Here is a 22,611-nt window from a genome sequence, read left to right on the forward strand (position 1 = left end):
TATTATGAAAAAAATATTATTCAATACACAATTGATTAATTATTTATCGATTTTTATACAGAATGTCACATCCCTACGCCGCGCATCACGATAATACCTCTGTATATGTTACACCGATTTGCGTTCCGCTCGCGCCTCATTACCGACCCGCTAATAATTCGCAATTAACTGCTGACGTCTCGTTAAATTGAGTCGTTACAATCATCTGTTCGCACTCACTAATTACGACCCGTGACATTGTATTTCATCGGCTTTAAGGATGATCAGAGTCTGTTAACGTATCATAATAAAAAATATATATACTGGCTACGATAAACGATAAACAGCGGTACTACGAAAACTAGGCCATTAATTCTTCGAATTTACAAAGTTATGATGGGAGATTAGATAAACTTTATATGTAACAGCTTTGATCTGAGTAAACAGGTCGAATCAAAGTGTAGGAAATGTGTTAGTTGTATTTTTATTACCAGTCTTAAATTTATAGGTTTTAGTTATATGCGCTCGCGCAGATCGCGCTCAATAAAATGGCCATTGGCAGCGTGGATCACAGTAAAATGAATATTAATGCAAGGACGTGTTTACAGTTAAATATCGTGCAGTGCGATAAGCTTCGGGATTTGAACTATATTTTTACTAGCTGAACCCGCGATTTCATATACCCGTGATTTTTTTTAATAACTTTTTGTTTGTAACCAAATCCGAATAAAACAAACACACAACAAAAATGAAGCTTCTACAATCTGTTACTGTTAATGGCATCCAAATCGGTTAAGCCATTTTTGAGATTAGCAGGCACAGACGCGCAGACAAAAAACCACACGAACGAAGTTGTGGGTTATAAATAAATATACATATAAAACACTCAGACCATTACCAACCATCATACACATGTTTATATCGTGCGAGGAATCGAACCCGCGTCCATCGAAAGTTAAGCGCTGTGTTAAACCGCTAGACCACCGTGGACAGTATATTATATCTATTTGTACTACCACATTCCTTTTTGTTATAGTTGTCTCCCTCAGGCTGGAGTTGACCTCCAGCTGCTACATAATTTCTTCGGCGAGGTTAGACTAACTTCTGAAATTGCATAGTTTTTCGTCTTTTTTGCTTTAAAAACTAGCTACATTTTCATCTACATATATCCAAAGTAGAAACTATTGACATAAGATACTAATATTTTCTTTAACGTGTGTTCTAAAGGTCATGAAGGTCGTATACATATACGTTTTATAATTCATGGTCACAATAGGTAGCTATAATAGTTATATTTCTACATGATATAAAAATAAATATACCAGAGCTGAACTACGTCAGGGCAACGTTACTTTGATGCCAGTCTTGATCTGATATTAATTTTACGCTCATTACCATACCGCCCTTGGTGCTGCGTATGCGCGGATTTTCTGTTCATTACTATGATTATGGATTTTGTTTATTTATTTATAATTGCACATATAATAAATTAACAATACACACATGGACTCTGTTTGAATTCCTAGTAGCAATTTCGTAAATGACTCATTCCATATTTTACAATAGCCAAAAGCGTACGAACGTCTGTCGTTTTGTTAGGATTAAATTAAAGTGTGCTGTAGTATCTGCTTAGCACCTACAGTACTTCTGTTAAAAATTACTTTACAGTGTAGTAAGTCTTTGCAGTCAATAATGTAAATAATTCTGTAAGCTTTTTTTTTAAATGAATTCAATATTTATTTATATTTTCGTTTAATTTTGAAAAATAATACCTACTTTTATATTTGATCACTTGTCTTTATAGAATCTTACCAAAGTATCTCCATTCTAATAGACTTTAATATTATATTTTATGTAATTTCGTATCCGTAATGTCATTAATTTCATTGTGACACTAATCGTACAGAAATCTTTAAACTAAATTCAATTTAATTTTGTTGCAGGTAAACACAAAAGTTTTCTACGTTTTAACTGCGTAGTTCTGGGGATAAGCCAAAAAGCTTAACAAGGTTTTGTATTCTCTGACCAATTTAATATAATGGTATCATACCTTTCGTTAAACTATGGGTATACCTATATTTTATTCAAAGTCCCAGATTCGATACTGACTCGAACAAAGCGCGGGTACAATTTCTCACACGGTACAAACATTTATGATTGTTTGTATCGGTCTGGGTGATTTCTATGTATAATATGTGTAATTTAAAAATGTAATGTAAAAAATATATCTATGTATTTGTATCAGTTACCTAGTTACACACAACACAAGCTTTAGCTATGTTAACGCGCTGTGTGTATTGTCCTGAGATATTAGATATAATGCTATATTTTACGTGATAAACTTTTTGTCACTTCTCAGTATTTCGATGCTATTAACTAAGAATATTCTACAGCGTTGATCGCATGTATTTGACATCTAAAAATTTAAGAAGGATATGATTTAACATTATACATCAAAGATAAAATCTGTCCACTATGTAACATGTAACATTCAAATAAGTATATATTATTTTTTACATTTATTATGTCAAGGTCGTTCAACTTTATTCTTAACTATAATGCTTGTAAAAATATGAACTATTAACATATTTTATAGATTCACATTGTAACTTTTTTACTATACACACTTATTTCAAAAACAACGCTTTAAATTGATCTGAAGAAAATATAATAATTGTAGTTTAGGCTATGTAATATATGGGACCATTTCTAAATTCATGGAGGCAAAGTCATGAGTTAGAGATAATAGTTATAAATACTCACGCCACTTAATTTCTATCAATCCTTGTCTAATTTTAACATAAGTGTAGGTGAGTGACTTTGAGTTACTGATAACCTTTGTTACTCCATTAAGAATTAATCAAAATAATTGAGTAGACCTTAAAAATATTGTTCATTGACATCCAAAACATTTCCGGGTTGCCTAATTAGTTGTTTGTTTATAAAATCGTTATTTCGTCTCTAGAGTCCATAACAACAAACTCAGCTATGAGCTAGAATGTAAATATTGCTGTTAGGGCTGTAAGCGTTAGAAAATGTTATGTTTGGTAAAGAATAAATCCGGTTTTGGTACTACAATGTCGGACTATAGTACCAAAAATTTTTTAACGATTCTGTGTACGTTCAGCATCTTCAGTTTGTTATTATTTATCTAGCAATGTTGTGTTACTACACTAAGAAAAAAGATTAACAAGTTTATTAAACAAACTTTCCTTAAAAAATACATTGTCGTTCCTTCAGCCCCATTATGGTAACCTATATCAAAGTTTTTATTAATTCTGAATCCCGAGTTTACCATTATGACACATTCCCAGCCCCGTCCCGTCTCGCGAGACAAGGGGTCGCTGGCGTGGCGCGGTAGGGGGGGAGAAGGGGGTCCTCAGGAATGCGGTCTACCTGCATGGCACGCTAATCAATTTAGCTTTATTATCGTACCAATAACGCTTCATTACAACTCCTAGATTTATATTAGCGTTGTTTGCTTTGCTCTCGAACGTTTTGTGACCGGAACGTGGCGGTTTGGAACTTTGCCTAGTAATTTTTTACGTTCGACTCTTGTTCGATATGCTCCGTCTTGCTTTTCAAATGTGGGTTAAAACGAGAAGGGAATTGGAGCTCGTCTAAATGCACAGAGAACACAACATTGCGACATTAAATACTATAACAATTAAACGAAAAATGTTAATGTATTTTTTATACTTTTATTATCGTAGTACAGGATTTTGATCTCTATTTTATAATTAATACGTTTCAATTAAATTAAATAGTTGCGTTAGGGAGAGGAACCACCTGGCGATTGTCAGTCAATCCTTCACCGAATCGTACGTTACGTCTATCACTCAACGTTACATGGCTGAATTTCTCTTATTATCATGTCTAACAATATAATAAAACTTTTACTGCACACTGAAAAGGTATTCAAGCGTGGGAATCATCTACCTATTAAATAAATATTAGCAAAATTTAATGTACTGTTTGTTAGGTACGAACATTAAATATACTTAAATATAGTACTTTATATTACATATTAAATATAAATTCCGACTTTTTTAACTATGTGCTGTAAGCCCTCAGATATATCTTTTAGAGATAAATGCACATTTGCTTACAATGTCTCTAATTAAAATTATCTATACTGTTTAGTGCAATAAAAAATATTTTTAGAAATCGCCCATCATTGTTCAAATTCCAAGGCAGACGAACAAAACAAAATAAGTGTTACATAACATGAAGTCATATTTATGAATAGTTGTTTTTACCATGTAATGACCTTTTTACATTTTATAAAACAATGATAAGATAAATAATTTTGGTAAACAAAGCACTTTTATTGAAATGTCAAGTTCAAAACAAGTGTATTCGTAATATATATATTTGTATCAAATAAAAACAAGAAACTTCCAATAATAAACCAGTACCAAAAGTAGCATGGAACCAATAAGTGGGAGCGAACTCTAGCGATAGCAAAAATAATTATCCAAATCCTGGTTTAAACGATTTCCACGATTGTTTATAATTATACACAATATGTACACGAAATATTTACCGTGAAAGTGTTTATAATAGTGGCTGTGTACACTATGAAAGTGGGTAAATAGATATGTCGCTTATAATTATTTATATCCAGCGCCATCTTCAGTCGACCGATGACCAGGACGTTTGTAAGAGCGCTACAACGGCGAAATATCGGGAGCTGATAAATAATGTTATCACGGTAAATATCCTGTTTATATAATGTGTACAATTATTAAAATCCGTTTAGTTTTGGCGAAGATACGCAGGGATATGTAGTCTCCGCTTGGTAAGAAGTCGGTTGACTACTTGGTGAATTTAAAATCTAAAATTAAAACTCTTTTCTACTAACATTTATTCATATAATGCTAATATTTTGCTACTACTAACAATTCATTGGTGAAGTGCATATCATTTTTCAATACATTATTATTATCTATATAAAATACCTTCTGTTTAACTACAGCACCATACGTATTAAAACAGCAAAATAATTGTAAACGAAGTTTCAAAATTTCCTCAAATTGAAAGTCCTACTAATATTATATGTGAAAGTTTGTAACAATGTTTGAATGTTGAGATATTTGTTCATTACTCGGTCATGCTTAAACGGCTGTATGGATTCGAAGGAAATTTCGTGTATAGATAGATTATATTGTAATACAGTAATATCCATCCGTTATATTGTAACAGAATATTATAACAAACTTGTAGTAGTATTTTTTCAGATTTAGTTTTGGTGTTGTTAAGATGTTGATATTGCAACAATATAAACTATTTCATATATTCTTTGTAGTCTGTATACATGAGCATGGCGTACATAGAATATGATAGAGAGACCACCCGTCGCTCCCCAAGTCACTGTCTGTTACCCATGTCCATCAATGTCACGCACTTGAACAAAAAGAATGCCCATCATAGATTCATTTACCTATAAACTCTGACGTTTTTATAACACTCATTCTACACTGCTATAGTTTAAATATAATAGTCAATCTTTATTATTATTAGAAAAAAACTACTTTAATTTTAACAAAATTAGTAACGTCGGTGAAAATAAAATGAGTAAAGTTGGTATAGTGTGGGTCGGACTCGTTCCTTAAGGGAAGAAATATCTGGAAAATTATTTTAAACAGGTTTATTTTGTCTGTAATATAATACCCCATTTAAGCCGACATGAGGTTATAACTTAAAATGGATCGACAAATTCGCAACGAATGGGTTCCGTTTCACCTTTTAGAATTGGAACGTTAAAAGCATGATCTGACCCTTTGCGTTTACTATTAATAAAAATACACAGTTATAATAATTACATTATGAAAACACATTTTCAATTTTAATTCCCTAATTAAAATTGAAAATGTATATTTTATAGGGACATTTTATTATTCAATATATAATTCTCCAAATTGAAGAGCTGTTGTTGGGAAGATAAGTTTTATGTTCATATTTATGTTATTACGTGTCGCTATATACCTACTTATTTGTTATACATTTATAAATACGTAGTATAATTGCTACTACAGGACCTGTGCAAAATAGTATACATTTATTTAATTTTGAATACAACGCTGGTTTGTTTATAATCCTATTTTAACATATCTCGTCCAATTATACATTTTGAAATCAATTATGGCGTTATCTTTTCTCCACAATAATTCACATATTCTGTACGTAATAAAAATTAGTCCAATTAAGTATGTATTACTATTTTAATCTCTGATACACATTGTAGCATTTACGACAACCATCAAAGGAAAAACGTTGTAGCTCCGAAACAAACCACAGGCTTACTTTAATTAGTTTAAAAACAAGAATTTGGTAGGCAAAATGACAAGAGTCGTAGCCTCGGGTTAGGTCTAATGAGCTCGTAATGAGCGGACTCACGATTAACATCTCGATTGCCTCATTTGTTATAGGTACGACTCTGTTCAGCCTTAAGTCATTAAATTAATATCAAAGGACTTCAGTTGTAACCATAATAATGACGACCATATTTAAAACTGTATAGCTCATTTGGATTCTTCGCTTGTTTTTTTATTATAATCGCAGTATTATAAACAGACTGTTCATTTTAGAGAATAATAATATATAAGTATATATGTCTTTATTTTTTACCTCGACATAGTGACGAAGTATGAATACATTAATCATCACTTCTTTTCATTCCTATTGTATAGTACTATGACAATAAAAATACTGGAAATAAAATCTTGTATCACAGCTAATTATTTTATACAGAGTGAAAGCTTTTCAGCATGTGCTTATGCTGCATTGGTCCCTGTATCATCGCCAGCTGAATGTTTGTTTTAAACAATAACCGATAAGATTGGCTACTGACTTCATCATTTTATGATTAAAATCTAAATTTTAAGTTAAACACACATGTTTACAATATTTTTCGTAAGGTACCTAAATAGTTTGTTTTAATTATATCACTTTCTAGATTGAGTTGATGGTTATGTTAAAAAAATGTTAATTATCATAAACAACTAAAAAGTCTTACATAAATAAATATTATATGTATTGCCTCTAAACACCTATAACGAAACTGAACGCCATGCCTTGTTGTAGGACGTTAATAAGTTGATGAGATTTTTTAATGAAACTACAATTAGCAGACACCCCTCATGCATCACCACCCACCACACCTCCTGTAGCCCAGACTGTATACATCTTACGCTACAAATTGAAATACAACATCATAAATATGCACTGTTTGGCAGTAGGAACCGAACGGTAACTCAGTAAGTAGGTGAGTTACCACTAGAAATTATATATTCAGCACATTTTATAATTATTTATTTGTTTATTCTTTGGTTTCTAGTTTCTTAATGAACTATTTTATAAATGCACTAAATATTATTCATATCAAATATACGGGATTATATAAAATTGTAAAAGAATATAAATACGTGACAAATATATTGCAAAGAGGATTACCAAATTATAGAGAGATATAAGAGGTATATACTTATTACGTCACTTGTAAATTAAAATAATACACTTATATTAATAATATTAACGACAGAGTATTCGGCTTCCCAGAACGGATATCCTCAGGCAAAACTAGCAGGTGAATAATATTAAAATATTACCAATTACTCTAAATATTGCCCCGAGAGAGTTGGTCGTGACTGTACTTGTTCCCGATTGACTCCGTTATAATAAGGCCTCAAAGCCTCGACTATTAACAACACCAATTGAGTCATTTGTTAAGGCGGTCCGCACAAAGAACACCCGATGTCAGCTAATTAGTAGTATTATTTGATTGAAATTAGCTACATTTGTTATAATTGATCCTTTTATATTCTCGATAACGCTCCGAGCCATCTCAGCGAATGATCGAAGTAAGTAATTAATCGTCTGTTATTAATAAAACTTGGCGCATGATGGGAATCAAAGTAATGCCGCAAGTCCTGTTACTACGTTCAATGTTGCGGTTGACAACGCTTGCACATAACGGTAATTCATCAGTTCACCGACTAACTTTAACGGTGAACATTTAAAAATTTCAAAAATTGTTACTCTGTGTTAAAAGAATATACCGAGCTCTACTTTGGACAAAATGTTCTGCAAAGATATATCTGTCTTATCTATTTTTGACACTAAACAGCTTATGTATTCCAGTTTTAACTATGACATATGCCGGTTAAATTAAAACAGTGTGAGAGGTATGAAATCCTCTATAATATCAAATGTAAGGGATATCAAAGGCATTACATGACGATATTATATGACTATTATTCTATTTGTTACATTCAGTTGTATCATCAATTTAATCGTCATCATCTTCTTCCTTATCCCATTTATTTGAAGCCGGCGTAATATGTTTATCAATTTAATATCTCCTCATATAATATAAATTGGTAGTTCCTAATGTCAATGATATATAAATACATTTATCATTATACATATTATTATTTTCAAAGTTGAAGTTCACACAGAACAAATTGTATAAGCAAGTATGTTCATTGAAATGATGAGTACTGAAGTTTTAATAAAAAAAAATTATATACTAAAAATTTTTATTTTGTCAGAATCAGTTTTATCTGAGGATTGAAAAACCGGGCCAAACACATAGGATAAACAACAAGTAATCAACTCAAACGAACCCGTGTTAGACGTTTTAACCTTGTAAAACTAATGAAGCATTCCGTCACTGTCACACAGGGTCAAAACATTACCGGTTAAAAAAGGAGAATACTTTATTTATTAACACTTTTACAAATACAACATTTAGGCCACAAGGTCATCGAGACATACATATATGCATAATTAATGAGAGAATGAAAATCAACAAGTCCAAAGGCAATTAAATATTATATACCTTTACCCTTTTTTGTGAAGTATGTCTCAGTTGGTGATGAGATATGTAAAGTTTGACTCGACTCATTGTGCCTAATTATATTCCACGGCTTTCGTATGCAGTACCTACCTACTGCCGTAGAAATATAGAAATTATTCCGTACAATTATTTTTCTCTCAACTACGGGTTTGCTTTCGATGAGAGCCACAAAGTGGTTTGTGATTTGAGTATTATTAAAGTTCCGTTATAAACTTTTCTACCATTATAATATTTGTCATTAATCACCTCTTGCATGTTCCAAATAGCCGGTTTGTAATAACGTAAATACTCGATAAAATATTTTCTATAATGATACCGAAGTATTATTCGCATTGTTGGTTGAGTCTTTCGTTTAATCTGATTGTATGAACCTACTTGAACTTGGGCATTTGTACAACCTGAATCACCTTAAAAATTAATAATTTTTCTTTTTTATATACTTAACTAGACTGGCAAATGACCTGATGGCTCATCAGACGGGAACTTGTAACCATCGTCAGGCAATAACATGGTCGCAACACAGTCATCACAAGATACATTGTGGTGCTCTCCCCCGCAATGCCATCTGAAACTCTGAAGATTAATCTGTTTCCACTGTCTTAAACTGGAACGCAGCTTGCAAAGCTAAGTTCCCAATATTACTGGTGGCAGTGATAGGTGACACCCACACACTTGAATATTTTCAGGAAGAGAGCCTGGAGAACATATTTATAACTGTCTGTAAAAAGACGAAAGAATTTTATCTCTTTTATAAACAAATTGCTCCTAATTGTTAGTTTTAAAGTCCGTACCAATTAATCGCCTTGTATACTTAAAAAAAATCCTCTCCTGTTGTATTGAATGTAGCATAGAGCATACAAAATGCTGTATACTGAGTACTTATTATAGCATGCGCTTGTTTGTGTAAAAAGCTTCGATAGACTTAGGCCCGGGGTATTTGTGGCGAAACGTTCGAAAATTACACAGTGTATGCCTCTATCACGAATACTTAATATATTTGTCGGACGAGGCACAATTATGGCCAGTCCAGCGTGACGAACCGCTCTGTTGACCGCGTGGACTGGAACTAGCGAATTTTTGGACACGGCATGTTTTAGAATAGCTTTCTAAGTTTATTATATTACATTTACTAATCTTAGAAGATGTCAAATATATATTAAACTTATTATTAACTTTCTGCTAGTATGTTAATATTTTCGTGTTATTATATATGTATCTACATATATTCCATTCCATACCTTTGTATGGAGTTATTGTTTTACTCGTATCGCATATTGCAAGAAAGAGTATTGTTGTTGGCAGTTATTTTTCTCAATTTATTTCACAGTTTACATATTATTTTGTGAGAAAACTGTACTAATACTTTATGTACAACCGAAACAATTAATTGCTTAAATTTTTAATTATTAAATAACTGTATATACTTATATACTGTATACAAAATATTCCTGAATATCTACTTTGAATAGTAACTAAATAGAATTTTCGTACATAGGTATACATTTATGCCGACTTAAGAGTCCGTATTTATTTATTCAACAGTCGTTACGGACTATAAAAGTGTTGCCTGACAAATTATATATAGAGGCAATAAACTTTACAGCTTTGGTTATAACTGAGTCTTTAGAAATCTAATGATATGGTGGAGTATGCGTGGAACTCTAGAACTTTTTCATTTTATGGTCTGTGGTACAATTAAATAATACAAATTATATAATTGTTGCACTTTATTCCGGTCATTATTCCTTTAGTTATTTGTGTGCGTTAATTATGTGCGGCCGCATTTTTTTCTTTTATTAGCAAGTATATTTCAAATATTATATTAATTATAAAATTAATAGTCGTAGATTCTTTTTTCATTTTCACTAAGGACTTTCTATTCAAATATAATATAGAGTAAGATAAATATACAGTTTGTACATATGCCATTAACTATGTGATCAATGATGGATCCTCCCTTTGAGGTAATAAACTAGTCAACTAATAAATATAGTGATAATAATTTATTGCAATCTTAGGTTATTACAGAGTTAAGTTGTATATAACAGTGAAAATACATTTAAACATACAGGTATCATTGAGCCACCTGAACTAGTATAGAATTATACCGTATCTCTGGTGTCACATAATCCCAGGGTGCAGTATTTTCCATTTATTGACATTAAATGTTTTATTGCAAATAAAGTTATAAATAGATAATATTGTACAATATTTCGTAACGCAATGTCCTTCCTACTACTCCGCCTCTAATTACGAGTGAGAGCGCCCGATCTGTAGGAGACAATGTCTGCACTTGTATGTCCATTATTACATGTTTTCCGTCACGACACACCTGTTTAACGACAGCGACAAATTCACCGCCATTAAAATTGTGTTCAACAAAACGTCCACTTAACATTCATGTCACGTATGCATCAAATCTTAATGATTGGTTTTAACGAATTGCATCGCAGATTTATAAGTGACTGATCAATTAATTTCGTTGGCCAATTCAGGTGCTGTTGGAATGAGTGCATAAAATCAATAAATATTTATTACCTATATTGATAGGTAATAAATATTTATTGATTTTATCTGCAGTTCAATAATTCGTTTTCTTTCTGTAATTAAAAGTTGCGCTTTATATTTAAATAATGATTTGACGAGAATGCCGTGGCCTTGGTTTACTATCCTGAATTACAATCAAACATTCGTGTATTCAAAAATCTAGTCTGCACCAAAAAAAATAGTTTTCATTTATATTCTTGATTGAATCCTAAGCGAAAGTGATACCAATAAGAAATTAAAAATGAATCCGTATTATACATGATTTATAGATCGTACTCGAATAAACATATTTAACCTAGATAGAGCAGTATTTTTAGTAGTGTAAATCGTGTCACTTAACGTAGTGACAAACGTACTCAATTCGTTATGGTGACAACAGAACTAATATTAAACATTACGTAGTTGCTGTTTTTTAATTGCTTGCCATAATTTGTATTTTCTTTCAGGTAACTTATTACCATAAACTTGAAATATACAGAAGTATATGTTTACTGTTTTAAATTTGACGCGGTTGTTATTTATACGTATAATTACTAAAATCACGAGATCGTACCATGATTTATTTTTATTGAGTTCCCGATATTTCGACAGTGTATCAACCGCCATGATCACGGTACATAAACAATAATATCGGGAACTCAATCAAAATAAAACGATAAGATCCCGTGATTTTAGTAATTATACGTATAAAAGTATATGTAGTATCAATAGTTACTACACATCGATCAAACGGTTCTCGTTTTGAGGTCGCGCCAGATGAATAACGCGCTGTGGCCATTACCGGTCATTATATGCAAATAATATTACACATTAGCCTCAGTACTGCTTGCTGTAAATGCCAGTTACTAAAGTTTTAGTGTTTCGAAACAAAACGATTATTCAATTGACTTCAAGTATTAGTTTGTTTATCTTAGATCTGGGCTTAATGACCGAACTATTAACGAACCCCGCAGAGAGAATGCTCGTATAGTGTATGGAGTAGCATTTAAAGTTGGTTGTATTATGTTTTGTATGTACCCTTTAGTAAATAAATAATATAATTGTTATTTAAAATCAATTTAATCGTTAAGAATTTTGTTACTACTTACAATATTTCTTTACTAGCATTATAGATTATATAAAATGTTATAGACTGGGGAATATTGAGTGGCAAAATGTGACGTGGGTGTTTTTATTCTAGTATTGAATATAGTGTTATGTCATGACTTCAAGCACATTTTCCCATTAGATCTACAACCCCACAATGGACTGATCTTCATGCGCATCATATCATGGAGTATACTACCTTTTAGTGTAGGACCACTGATAAAATTTAACTACATTAATATTAAATTTTTACCATGAAGTTAGAATTAACAGGTTATGCTTTGTGTTTGTAGAACAGTATTTCTCACCCCAATTTGAGTGAAAGTAATGAAGAATGATGTACCACAACATCTGTTTATGTTAGGCGTGTATCTGCTTATGCTTTCCTGGTCGATTCATACATGCTTCGTTTTGGACTAGACGCCTTCCAAATGAAGTAGAATTAATAGTATAAGACAAGTGATAGAAACAGAGGTAGATGGATACAAATAATCATTCTTATGAATAGAAATGTTTACGTCATGTTAGAATCGAACCTGTAACTAACTACCTGACACTAAACTGCTAGACCATCGAGGTCGTCAATTATTAAACCACAAGTGTTCAAGTCGCTTAACGAAGTGTGACAATTAACCAATGAAAAAGTTAAAATCGCTAGCGATTGGATAAAATTAATCAATGGCAGGCACAACGTTAGTGGAATGGATATTTTATGGTCCCGTGGGTGAGAAGTGGGCTTCAATTTGTCCGCAGTTTTTTAATTAGTATGGATATGAGAGAAAACTAATTGGTTTTACGCATGCACCCTACAGGCTACAGGCTAGATCCGAAGTACGTAATCGTAGTACGACTGATATTATATATTTAGGTTCTAATTAGTCTTTAGGTTAGACTTTCAGACATAGTTTATCTGTTCTATTTCTATGCAACTGGAATTAAAAAAGCACTATATATATAAAAAAAAATATTTGAACTTGCAATGAGGATATGTGCAACGAACAACAAAATATATACCTACTTCATAATATCAAAACATTTATACAACATCTTACTAATATTATAAACGTAAAAGTTTGTGAGTATGGATGGATGTTTGTTACTCTTTCACGTAAAAACTACTGAATGAATTTTGATGAAACTTAACATTAATATAGCTCATACATTACAATAACACATAAGCTATAATTTAATAAGATATTATGTAAATTGGGCGAAATATAATCACAAATGTCAAGTAAGTCTGATGCAGACGAAGTTACACAGCTAGTCTAATATATAATGAACGCTGAATTGTATTTATTACTGTTAACAGAAGATCAATGTCAAACATCTATTGACAGTAAAAGTACAATGACCAGGAGATGAATATTAATAACAATAGCTACCAAATTGCGTGCAAAATATGAATGACAGAATGGCTATAATAAATGTCTGTAGATCAATGCACTTGGCAAACACAGTTCACCTTGCGTTGTGCACTTAGATATATAGGTGTGTAATCTTATAGATAACGCTATCACTGCAAACCCATGCAACTATTATCTTCAAACCAAGGTGCAATACCTAATACCTCAATATTTCATTATCTAAAATAAACGTAAAGTATTTCATTTTGCAACTAGAAGCTATAGAAGGTACCAAAGCTGGCTTTGTAAAAAGTCTTCGGCATGGGTATCTTATTCAGTCGCCAAACAGCTTGCTTTTTAAATTGTGTTTAGTTTATCCGGTGAGATAAGGCAGTGAAATTAAAAGGTACACGACATAGCCTTCCGGAATGGAAACATGAATTATATCACGGGACGTGTCACATGATAATGTGATGTCCGGAGTGCTATTTATGTACCCATATAGGCGACGTTTACCACTTAACCATCATGTCATATCATCCATCAATATACACCTATAAATTTTATTTATAAAAATAATATAATATTTTGGGACAACTCACACAGAGCCTATTCTTGGGAAATTGCTAAGCAGAACTTGTGTTATGGGTACAAGACAACTGATATAAATATATGACTTTTTTTGTAAATACTATTATATACATATAAAATACCCAAACCGATATAAACAATCAAACTCATGAATACAAATGTTTATACCGTGACAGGAATGAAACCTGCAACCATCGGAAGTAAACCGATGTGCTAAACCACTAGTCCACCGAGGCCGTCAATAATATATATTATAATACGTGTATGTTAAAACTACCGTTAGCTACAATAGCACTAACTCAGTCTGTACTCATTAGTGCATGACGTGCGTGACTGTGATTAGGTGAACTGTCTGTAGATTGGGGTACGTCTCGTCCCCGTGCAGGACTTTGGGTGATTGCAGGGTGTGGCGGGTAGCGGGGAGTTTGGTGCAACGTCTTCCCCCTACCTCTAATTAGGCTCACATTCTCATTCCGTTTTCGCGTTTAATTTCGCTGGCGGTTTCGCCTTAATTACGTTATTCGTGGCTGCTGTTCCCAAGTCCCGTACAATCAGTGACCGATAAGGTTTTTGCTTTTATTAATGTAGGTCTTGCAATAGAGAACTTTTGATATTAATCGATTATCGTCCCATTACCCAAAAATTCTATTGCTATTAATCAAAGGCCTGGTATCGTCCTTTGTTGGAGGGTTCTCACTTTATTTTATTTAATATACACATATCTTATATTATCTGCTAGGTTTATTTATATATTATATATATATATATATATATATATATATATATATATATATATATATATATTATTTAATATACATATATCCTATATTACCTACTCGCTAATACTGTATTCTGATGTTCAGTGTATCGATTTAAATTTTTTTTTAATTAGATTAGGATTTTTTGATTTTGTCTATTACAAATAATAAATCATATTTTCCCTGATTATATATATAGTATACATAAATAATATTGTATATATTTTAATAAAGTGCTTTATGTTTGTCTTTAATTTGGTCATGTATTACTGTACAAACATACATTATTTTAATCTCATCAACTGTAGCATAGATAATAAAGTCTCTTACGAAGCGGGTTTTAATTTACAGCTGTTCAAATTTTCGTTAACTCATCGCCCTTATTGCCGCTGACAAATACTCAAACGTAGGCAAAGGAGGACTCGGAAATAAAAAAAATTCACTAACAAGATGACTTACATTTTTGCGTTAAACATTTGAATGTGCAGTTCATCGTTGTAATTGAAAAAAAATCACTTAACAGGTAAATAGAGGGTCGGGAGGAGTCTCAACGCTGGCGCGCTTTGTTGTCGGGTGGTTGCTAATAAGATTTTTAAACGGCAACAAAGTATCCAATCAATGGGGCTTGAATAATGAAAACGACACCTGCTAGTTCCCAGGCCACCCCCGCGAGGCTAAACACGCACCGAGTTACGCGAGCAAATCTAATAAACAACCCTATGTGTATAATACTACAATACAATTCGCATAATCCACACTTTGCTAGTATTTGAATTGACATAAGTTCAAGTAATTATGGACAGTTTGTTTCGTGTCTCCTGAGCTGACATTATTATTATTTTTTTATTTATGAGCAAAGAATTTTAAACTAGATATTCACAATTTATTATAACGGCGCCTAATGTAATAATACCTACATAAACTTAAGCGGATTACCACGATTTTATGATATCAAGTATCAACTTTATAGTTAGTTATAATTTAATGTCGATCTTATTATACAGAACCGTAAAGAAATATTGTAAATAACAATCAGGAATATTCTGTCACATGTAAAGTCTATAATGATCTCAATGGTAATTTCTACATCAAACGTTTGCGTCGTTTTCTAAGAAAATCAAATTAAAGTAACATAATGAATAAGTTATGGTATTTATAAAAACATATAAATTATAAATATCATAACTTATTGCGTATTTTACTTTAATTTGACAAATTATCTATCATTAATATGGTTACTTACTTCATGTGGATCTTGTTTGTTTACGTGCTCAAGATTCTGTTTAAACTTTAACAGCCTTATTACAAAAAGATAAACCTGGTTTAGCACTAGTAATAAACCATTCACCGATGTATTCCTTATTACAAAATTAAGTTTATCTCTAAATCGTGATTCGTCTATGGTCTAAAGTTAGACCTGCGATGCCCCTAGTTTAACAGTGGTCTAAATGCAAAAAGTCAAACCCATTTTAAAAATTCTATTGAAAGTTGTAAAAAAAAATTAGTTGGAAAAAAAATTAAACTAAATTAAAAATATATTAACTAAAAATATTTAAAACAAATTTTACGACAATAAGAATATATAAAAGACGTTATTTGTTATTTTTTCACTCATTTGACTTTGAAATAGTCACCATTCGAACGATCCAATAAAAATATCTCGCCGTTCTTTTTCTCCGTATAGGACTCCTACTTGTAATTTAAAACTGATTTTCAGCTTAATAGTACATTAATAAATATTATATATTAATGAAATAGTTATAATGAAGACATAGATAAATAGAAATAAATTTATTTTTAGTTTATACCATTTCTTTGAACTAATATTATTTTTGATCTTTTCAGTTTTCTGGTAAAACGGAACGTAATTGTACGCTGACAGACATGAGTGACTGATTTCTGTATGGAATACATAATGAACGATTTAACTGTAGTACTAAGTAGTCCTCTGTTAGATCTGCATTCGTAATAATGTTAGGTTTATTCCAAGTATTAACTTTAGGAATGGTTTAAACCTCGACCATTTAGACCACGTTTCGTCCGAGTTTTAACAGATTTTTTGTAATAAGACCGTAAAAGTTGCGCACATAAAAGCACACAAAAAGACAATTTAGAATCGTCTAGAAATTATAGACATTTCCTCTACCCCAAACTTGTGATTGCAAAATTAACAAAACAAAGACATTAGTAGAGCTTTTGTAGATCGGAGCGGGTACGATTTAACGAAGTGCGATAGGTGCGCACGCGACGCGCGCTCATTAGTAGACACGCAATGCAGGTTGCGCGGTGGGCTGTTTTACACGCCACAAATACCAGGCCCTTTAAACCTTCATTAGACATGACCGACAACAAGTGTAATGGTTTTAAACACGCTCTCCAAACCGACTGTCTAAATCACCGTCATCACTGTCCAGTGACACATAACTCGTACTGTTATTAGACGCTTAGACACCGATAAACTCTCGTCCCGGTATTGTTTCTAATTTCATCAGTTCGTCATTTCAACAGAAATAAATTAATCTGGACGGAGTTACAACCCTTTTATTATGTCAGACACAGAAATTAGGCAAATTACATTCAGCAAAGCAAATCGTTCCAAAAGAATGGGCTACTGAAATAATTGTCTACTTTACTCTCAGAGAAATAGAATTACAATCTAAATTAATTACGCTTTTAAAGCGTCCGTTATTCTTAATTAGTTTCTGCACCGCAGCGGAAGCTCCCGCGCCCGCCTCGCGCTCTCTTAATGAAGGGTAGTTTCAAATCAGTGCGTTTGATCAACTCTGTGCAGTCTTAATTACGGCACCCGTTCCGCGCGGGACAATCCGGTTATTTATGACTACATAAGCTTGATTATTCTTTAATGAATACTTGTTTTAAAACGTTTAATTAAGTTTTATGGCGACAGGGCCGCTCAGACGGCGTCCCGTCGCTCCGCCGGCCGCGAGCTAATTGGATCGGGTTGACGCACTCTTCGCCTCTCGCCCCGCGCTCACCGTCCCGTACCCCCTCCCTTCCCTCTATTACCCTTACCGCTCCTAATTGTATGAAATTGCTAATTGGAAAATTTTATAAACGCGGCCGCCCGCAGGCCTATCCCCGGATCTGTTGTGCTCTGACCAAGGGCTGTGAAGAAAAATTAAATCAAAGGGTCAAACCTCTTCGAGGCGCTGTTAACGAGTCGCAATTAATATATCTTGTTTACGATTTTACAATATAATTAATGACATTTTTGCTCAAAAATATATTTTTAATCAATCAGTAATCCACAACACCATATTCCAACTTAAGGCCGTAATGAAAAGTTTAACAACTGATTGTGTAGTTAACTTTTCAAAATTGATCAGTTGTTTGCCCCAAAAATGGAACTTGTAATCTCATTTACTTTAAGGCTTTGTATATTACGTAGTATTATATCGGTGTTAATCACATTAACTTGCCAGTGATCATATACATAATTAAGAGTTTTAATAATACGGGTATATGTATGTGTGTAAACCAAATAATAAGTGGATTCCTTGTTTGTTGCAGGGCGTGTAGTTGTGGTGGTCGGTGCGAGCGGTTCCCGCTCCAACCGTCAAGCTGGCAGCGAGCGCGTTGAGCATGAACCCGCATTACCACGGGTACGCGGAGCTGAGCTCACCACACCCGCCCTCTCCGGAGGCGGCATTTGCCGCCAACGGGCACGACTACCCCCACAACAACAACAACCCGGCACTCAAAGAATGCGCGGGCTGCGGCGGCAAGATCGTCGAGAGGTTCCTTCTACACGCACTAGACAGATATTGGCATCACGGATGCTTAAAATGTGCATGTTGCGGACAAGCACTTGCAGATATGGGGCGCTCTTTTTATTTCAAAAGCGGGATGATACTATGCAAAAACGACTATACGAGGTGAGTGGATATTTGTATGTTAAATTAGTTTTTAGATAGTTGACTAGCTGCGGATGTAATAACGAAGACATTATTCGGAGCAATGCACTTACAATTACACAATCAAATTACCTAATTGAATTTATATACAATTTATCTAAAACGGAACAACTAGCGAGGGCAACGTAACCGACGTTGCTCTCGCTAGTTGCTTCTAATTAATATTTCTTATATCCCAATTAAGGCTAAAACTTTGGCTTCTTAACGATTCTCACTCTAATTAGTTCCTCTTATGGTCTGGCATTTGATATCCAGATCCTATCGATCGTTTCTCATTGATCATCAACAAAGGACAGTTTTTAGTCCGTCATCTTACGATGACAATAGCTTGTCTGTCAAACGCATTGAACACCCAAAAAAATATACCGAGAAAGCCGCAGGCGCATTGTTATGAAAATGCTCTGAACCGTTGTGTGTTTTCTACCTGGAAGAGATACAAAAAACCCACTGTTTCGCACACAACGCGATCGACGGCATCTCTATGTCCCGCTAAATTGGCCTCGTTAGGTTTAATTTGGGATGTAGGTAACAAAGTTTTTACTTCGACTCTTCGTTAATTAATCTTTACAAAGTTTGTTCCACTAATTCAAATATATTATAAGTATACGCACTCGTTGTTATTACATACATTTATTTACTTAATAATGTTAAGCAAAATTTGTGTTTATATTATGTTTCATTATTTATTAAATATTGTGTCTGATATCGACATAGACATTTATTGTTGACACGATGTTATGTTTCATAGAATGTCATTTTGATTTATAGTTTTTAACAGTTTAAATAATGGTGTATTTCAGTAAGACTTACAGAAACACTTGGTGTCTTTCGAACAATGACACCTACTGTCATTTACTATATATTGGATATAAAGAAAATTGAGACTAAACGTACACTTATTATGAAGCAAAATTTTGCCTTCGATAAGTAAGATGCAGCGTACACTGGGACCTAGAATTCCTTGGGCCAGTCCTCTACGATAATTAGTTAAACACATGAAAATCGCCCCATTTGCTTTAACGCTTAATCACACGGACGTTGCGCATCCGTCCACGTGACACGTTCTTTCTATCTAATTCGACATGCATTAGGATTAAGATGCTCACAAATTTTCTCTTCGACATTCGATCCCTCTATTTGACGTTCATATAAATTCGTTTTACACTGATTTCCCTTGTTTACCGGCGGTTGTGAGCCAAACTAGAACGAAGAGTGGGCCAACCGCGGCGCGGGTCGTGCGTCGTAGATTCGATAAAGGTCGTCTCACAGTTGACAGAGACGGCGCGGCCTAACGAGCGGGGCGGGGGCGACAGAGGGGGATGAAGAAGTGCGGTTCCGTGCATGTCTCTGCTGATTGACCCGCGTCACTCGGCAAACAACAACTAACGAGTCGGCCCCCGCGCCTCCAGGTACGGTAATTCGCTCGAATCGCTCCCGCGGCGGCCGCCGCCGACTTTACTTACACGCCTTCCCTGATTGAGACTCCTTAACAAAATTAACGCTCTCTCACGCAAACAACTGCCACGTTTATCCGCCGCCTTTTGTCCCGGTATGATGGATTGCGGTCTTGCTCCACAAAGACGCCGATGATGTTTCGTGCTGCTGATTACTGTGTGCGCACAAAATTAGTCGTTGAGGTATTCCCGTCTATGTGGCGTATGGAAACGGAAGCAATACACAAACATTAAGCTGGCTTAATTCTAATTTTATAATGATTTATAACATCTGCATTGTTTACTAAATGACGTACAAATTTATGTATTGTGTAAAACCGTATGTGTAATCCATAATAGTGTATTACCGTATCCAATGTACTTATGGTTTTAAATAAATATTCCATTATAATGGAAGAATTCAGTGTAACTGAAAAAAATAGTGTTAAAAAGCGACCACAGCCGAAATCATATTACAGCAACTTCCCTACTTACTGACTTTAAACTATAAACTTTAATAATCGTAATATAATAACTTTAATAACATGAATACCATGGAGCCACTAATTTTTTATTTACTTTCTCGAAAATTCTTTCAATTGTGTTGCAATGATATAAATTTTATTATTATTTTGTAAATATATATTATTAATAACGAGTACGTCCAACTCGAAACATTATTGGGATTGTACTGTGTACTCTTAACACAAATATTTGTATCAAATTATCATCAATCATGACTGCCCATTTAGCTGAGTATGTTTACCAATAACATTTCAGTTACTACTCTCACACTACTCAAATCTGCAGTCTTGAAAAATCATGTGCATGTAGCATAAGGCACGTCCAGCTATCTGTTGAAAGCAGGTTCGTTAGTACGCGTGCGGGCTCCATCAATCAAGGCAATTGGTGCTCAATCGGCAATCAGCCTCCGCCTGCCGCCGCCGCGCCACTAACGAGGCACCCTGCAAAATACCAACTTCTTACCCACTCCAACACTTTCATGTTAACTCTTTTCATGGCAACTAACTGCCAACTTGTTAATATTTCCGTTAAATTTATACGCTAACAATAATGCATAGTCATTCATTAACCACTTCCCATTATTATAATGGTCCATAGTCATTGATTGATTGTATGTCATTTATTTTACCTTGATAACCTTTACAATGATTGGGTTAATAATATCTGATTTAGAGAGCAGTATTTAAAATATGTTAGTGTTCATTATTTATCATCTCTTTATTGTCCCACTCCTGGGGAAGACTTTCCTCATAACAGCAGCATTATTAATATTTCTATTACCACGTTAACCAGATGGCTTAGTCGAGTCGATGTATTTTAAGTTTGTGCTCTAATTAACACTCACAACATCCTAGGGATGAAAAAGAGTAATGACTTATGGTAATCTGATAAATTATAGAATTATTAACATATTTGGTACTTCGAATCGAATATTACAACTATTATTTTCAACTATAATGTATCTTGTGTCTATAAACTTATCTATACTAAAATATTGTTGACTACGTCTATAATTAATAAAATTAACACATTCTCTGTCTTCTGCCATTGTTTTGATAACTTCCGATATAAAGGCTAATGTGTTAGAATCACAATATATTTATATATAATTCGACATCGAAGCGTATATTTATTAAAGGCCGTGACCAGGACGGAGGGCATCCAATTTGGCCGGTCGTTAAGGCGCAAAAGACGTACAGTTTAATTGCAACCGCTCGCCCCTAATGAGGCCCTGTGTCCAGACTGGGCGCACTTCGTGAGCAAATTGACATTGTACGTAAATTGACGTCAAACTACTACAAAACCTAATATTACGGAGCCAAATAAATCTTCATTAGATCTCCGAATTATATTTCCAAATAATAATGCAGCCACATTTATTGGTAATATGAAGATTTGTAGAGAAGAAGTTATAATTTTACCACTAATATTTCAATAGACAGTGTTTTATTGGTGTAAAACCATCCATAGAAATTTTATTCAACACTTGGCACATATCAAGGTCTATTTGGATTAACACTACTAATAATAATACATGTAAATGTACTTAAT

The 22,611-nt window shown here is 33.5% G+C and overlaps 1 protein-coding gene across 2 annotated transcripts in view; it reads left to right on the forward strand.

Moving 5' to 3' along the window:
- The window catches only part of LOC131852652 (LIM domain transcription factor LMO4), a 177,247-nt gene that overhangs the window by 86,500 nt on the left and 68,136 nt on the right, over nt 1-22,611 (forward strand). For both annotated transcript variants that reach the window (XM_059203352.1, XM_059203351.1), the window contains exon 2: nt 18,699-19,063. In XM_059203352.1, the coding sequence (XP_059059335.1) occupies nt 18,771-19,063 (293 nt within the window). In that variant the 5' untranslated portion in view covers nt 18,699-18,770. The remainder of the gene's footprint in view (nt 1-18,698; nt 19,064-22,611) is intronic.

Source organism: Achroia grisella, unplaced genomic scaffold (assembly GCF_030625045.1).
Source record: "Achroia grisella isolate CSIRO2021 unplaced genomic scaffold, CSIRO_AGI_Agris_v1 utg856, whole genome shotgun sequence".
In the NCBI taxonomy this organism is placed as follows: domain Eukaryota; kingdom Metazoa; phylum Arthropoda; class Insecta; order Lepidoptera; family Pyralidae; genus Achroia; species Achroia grisella.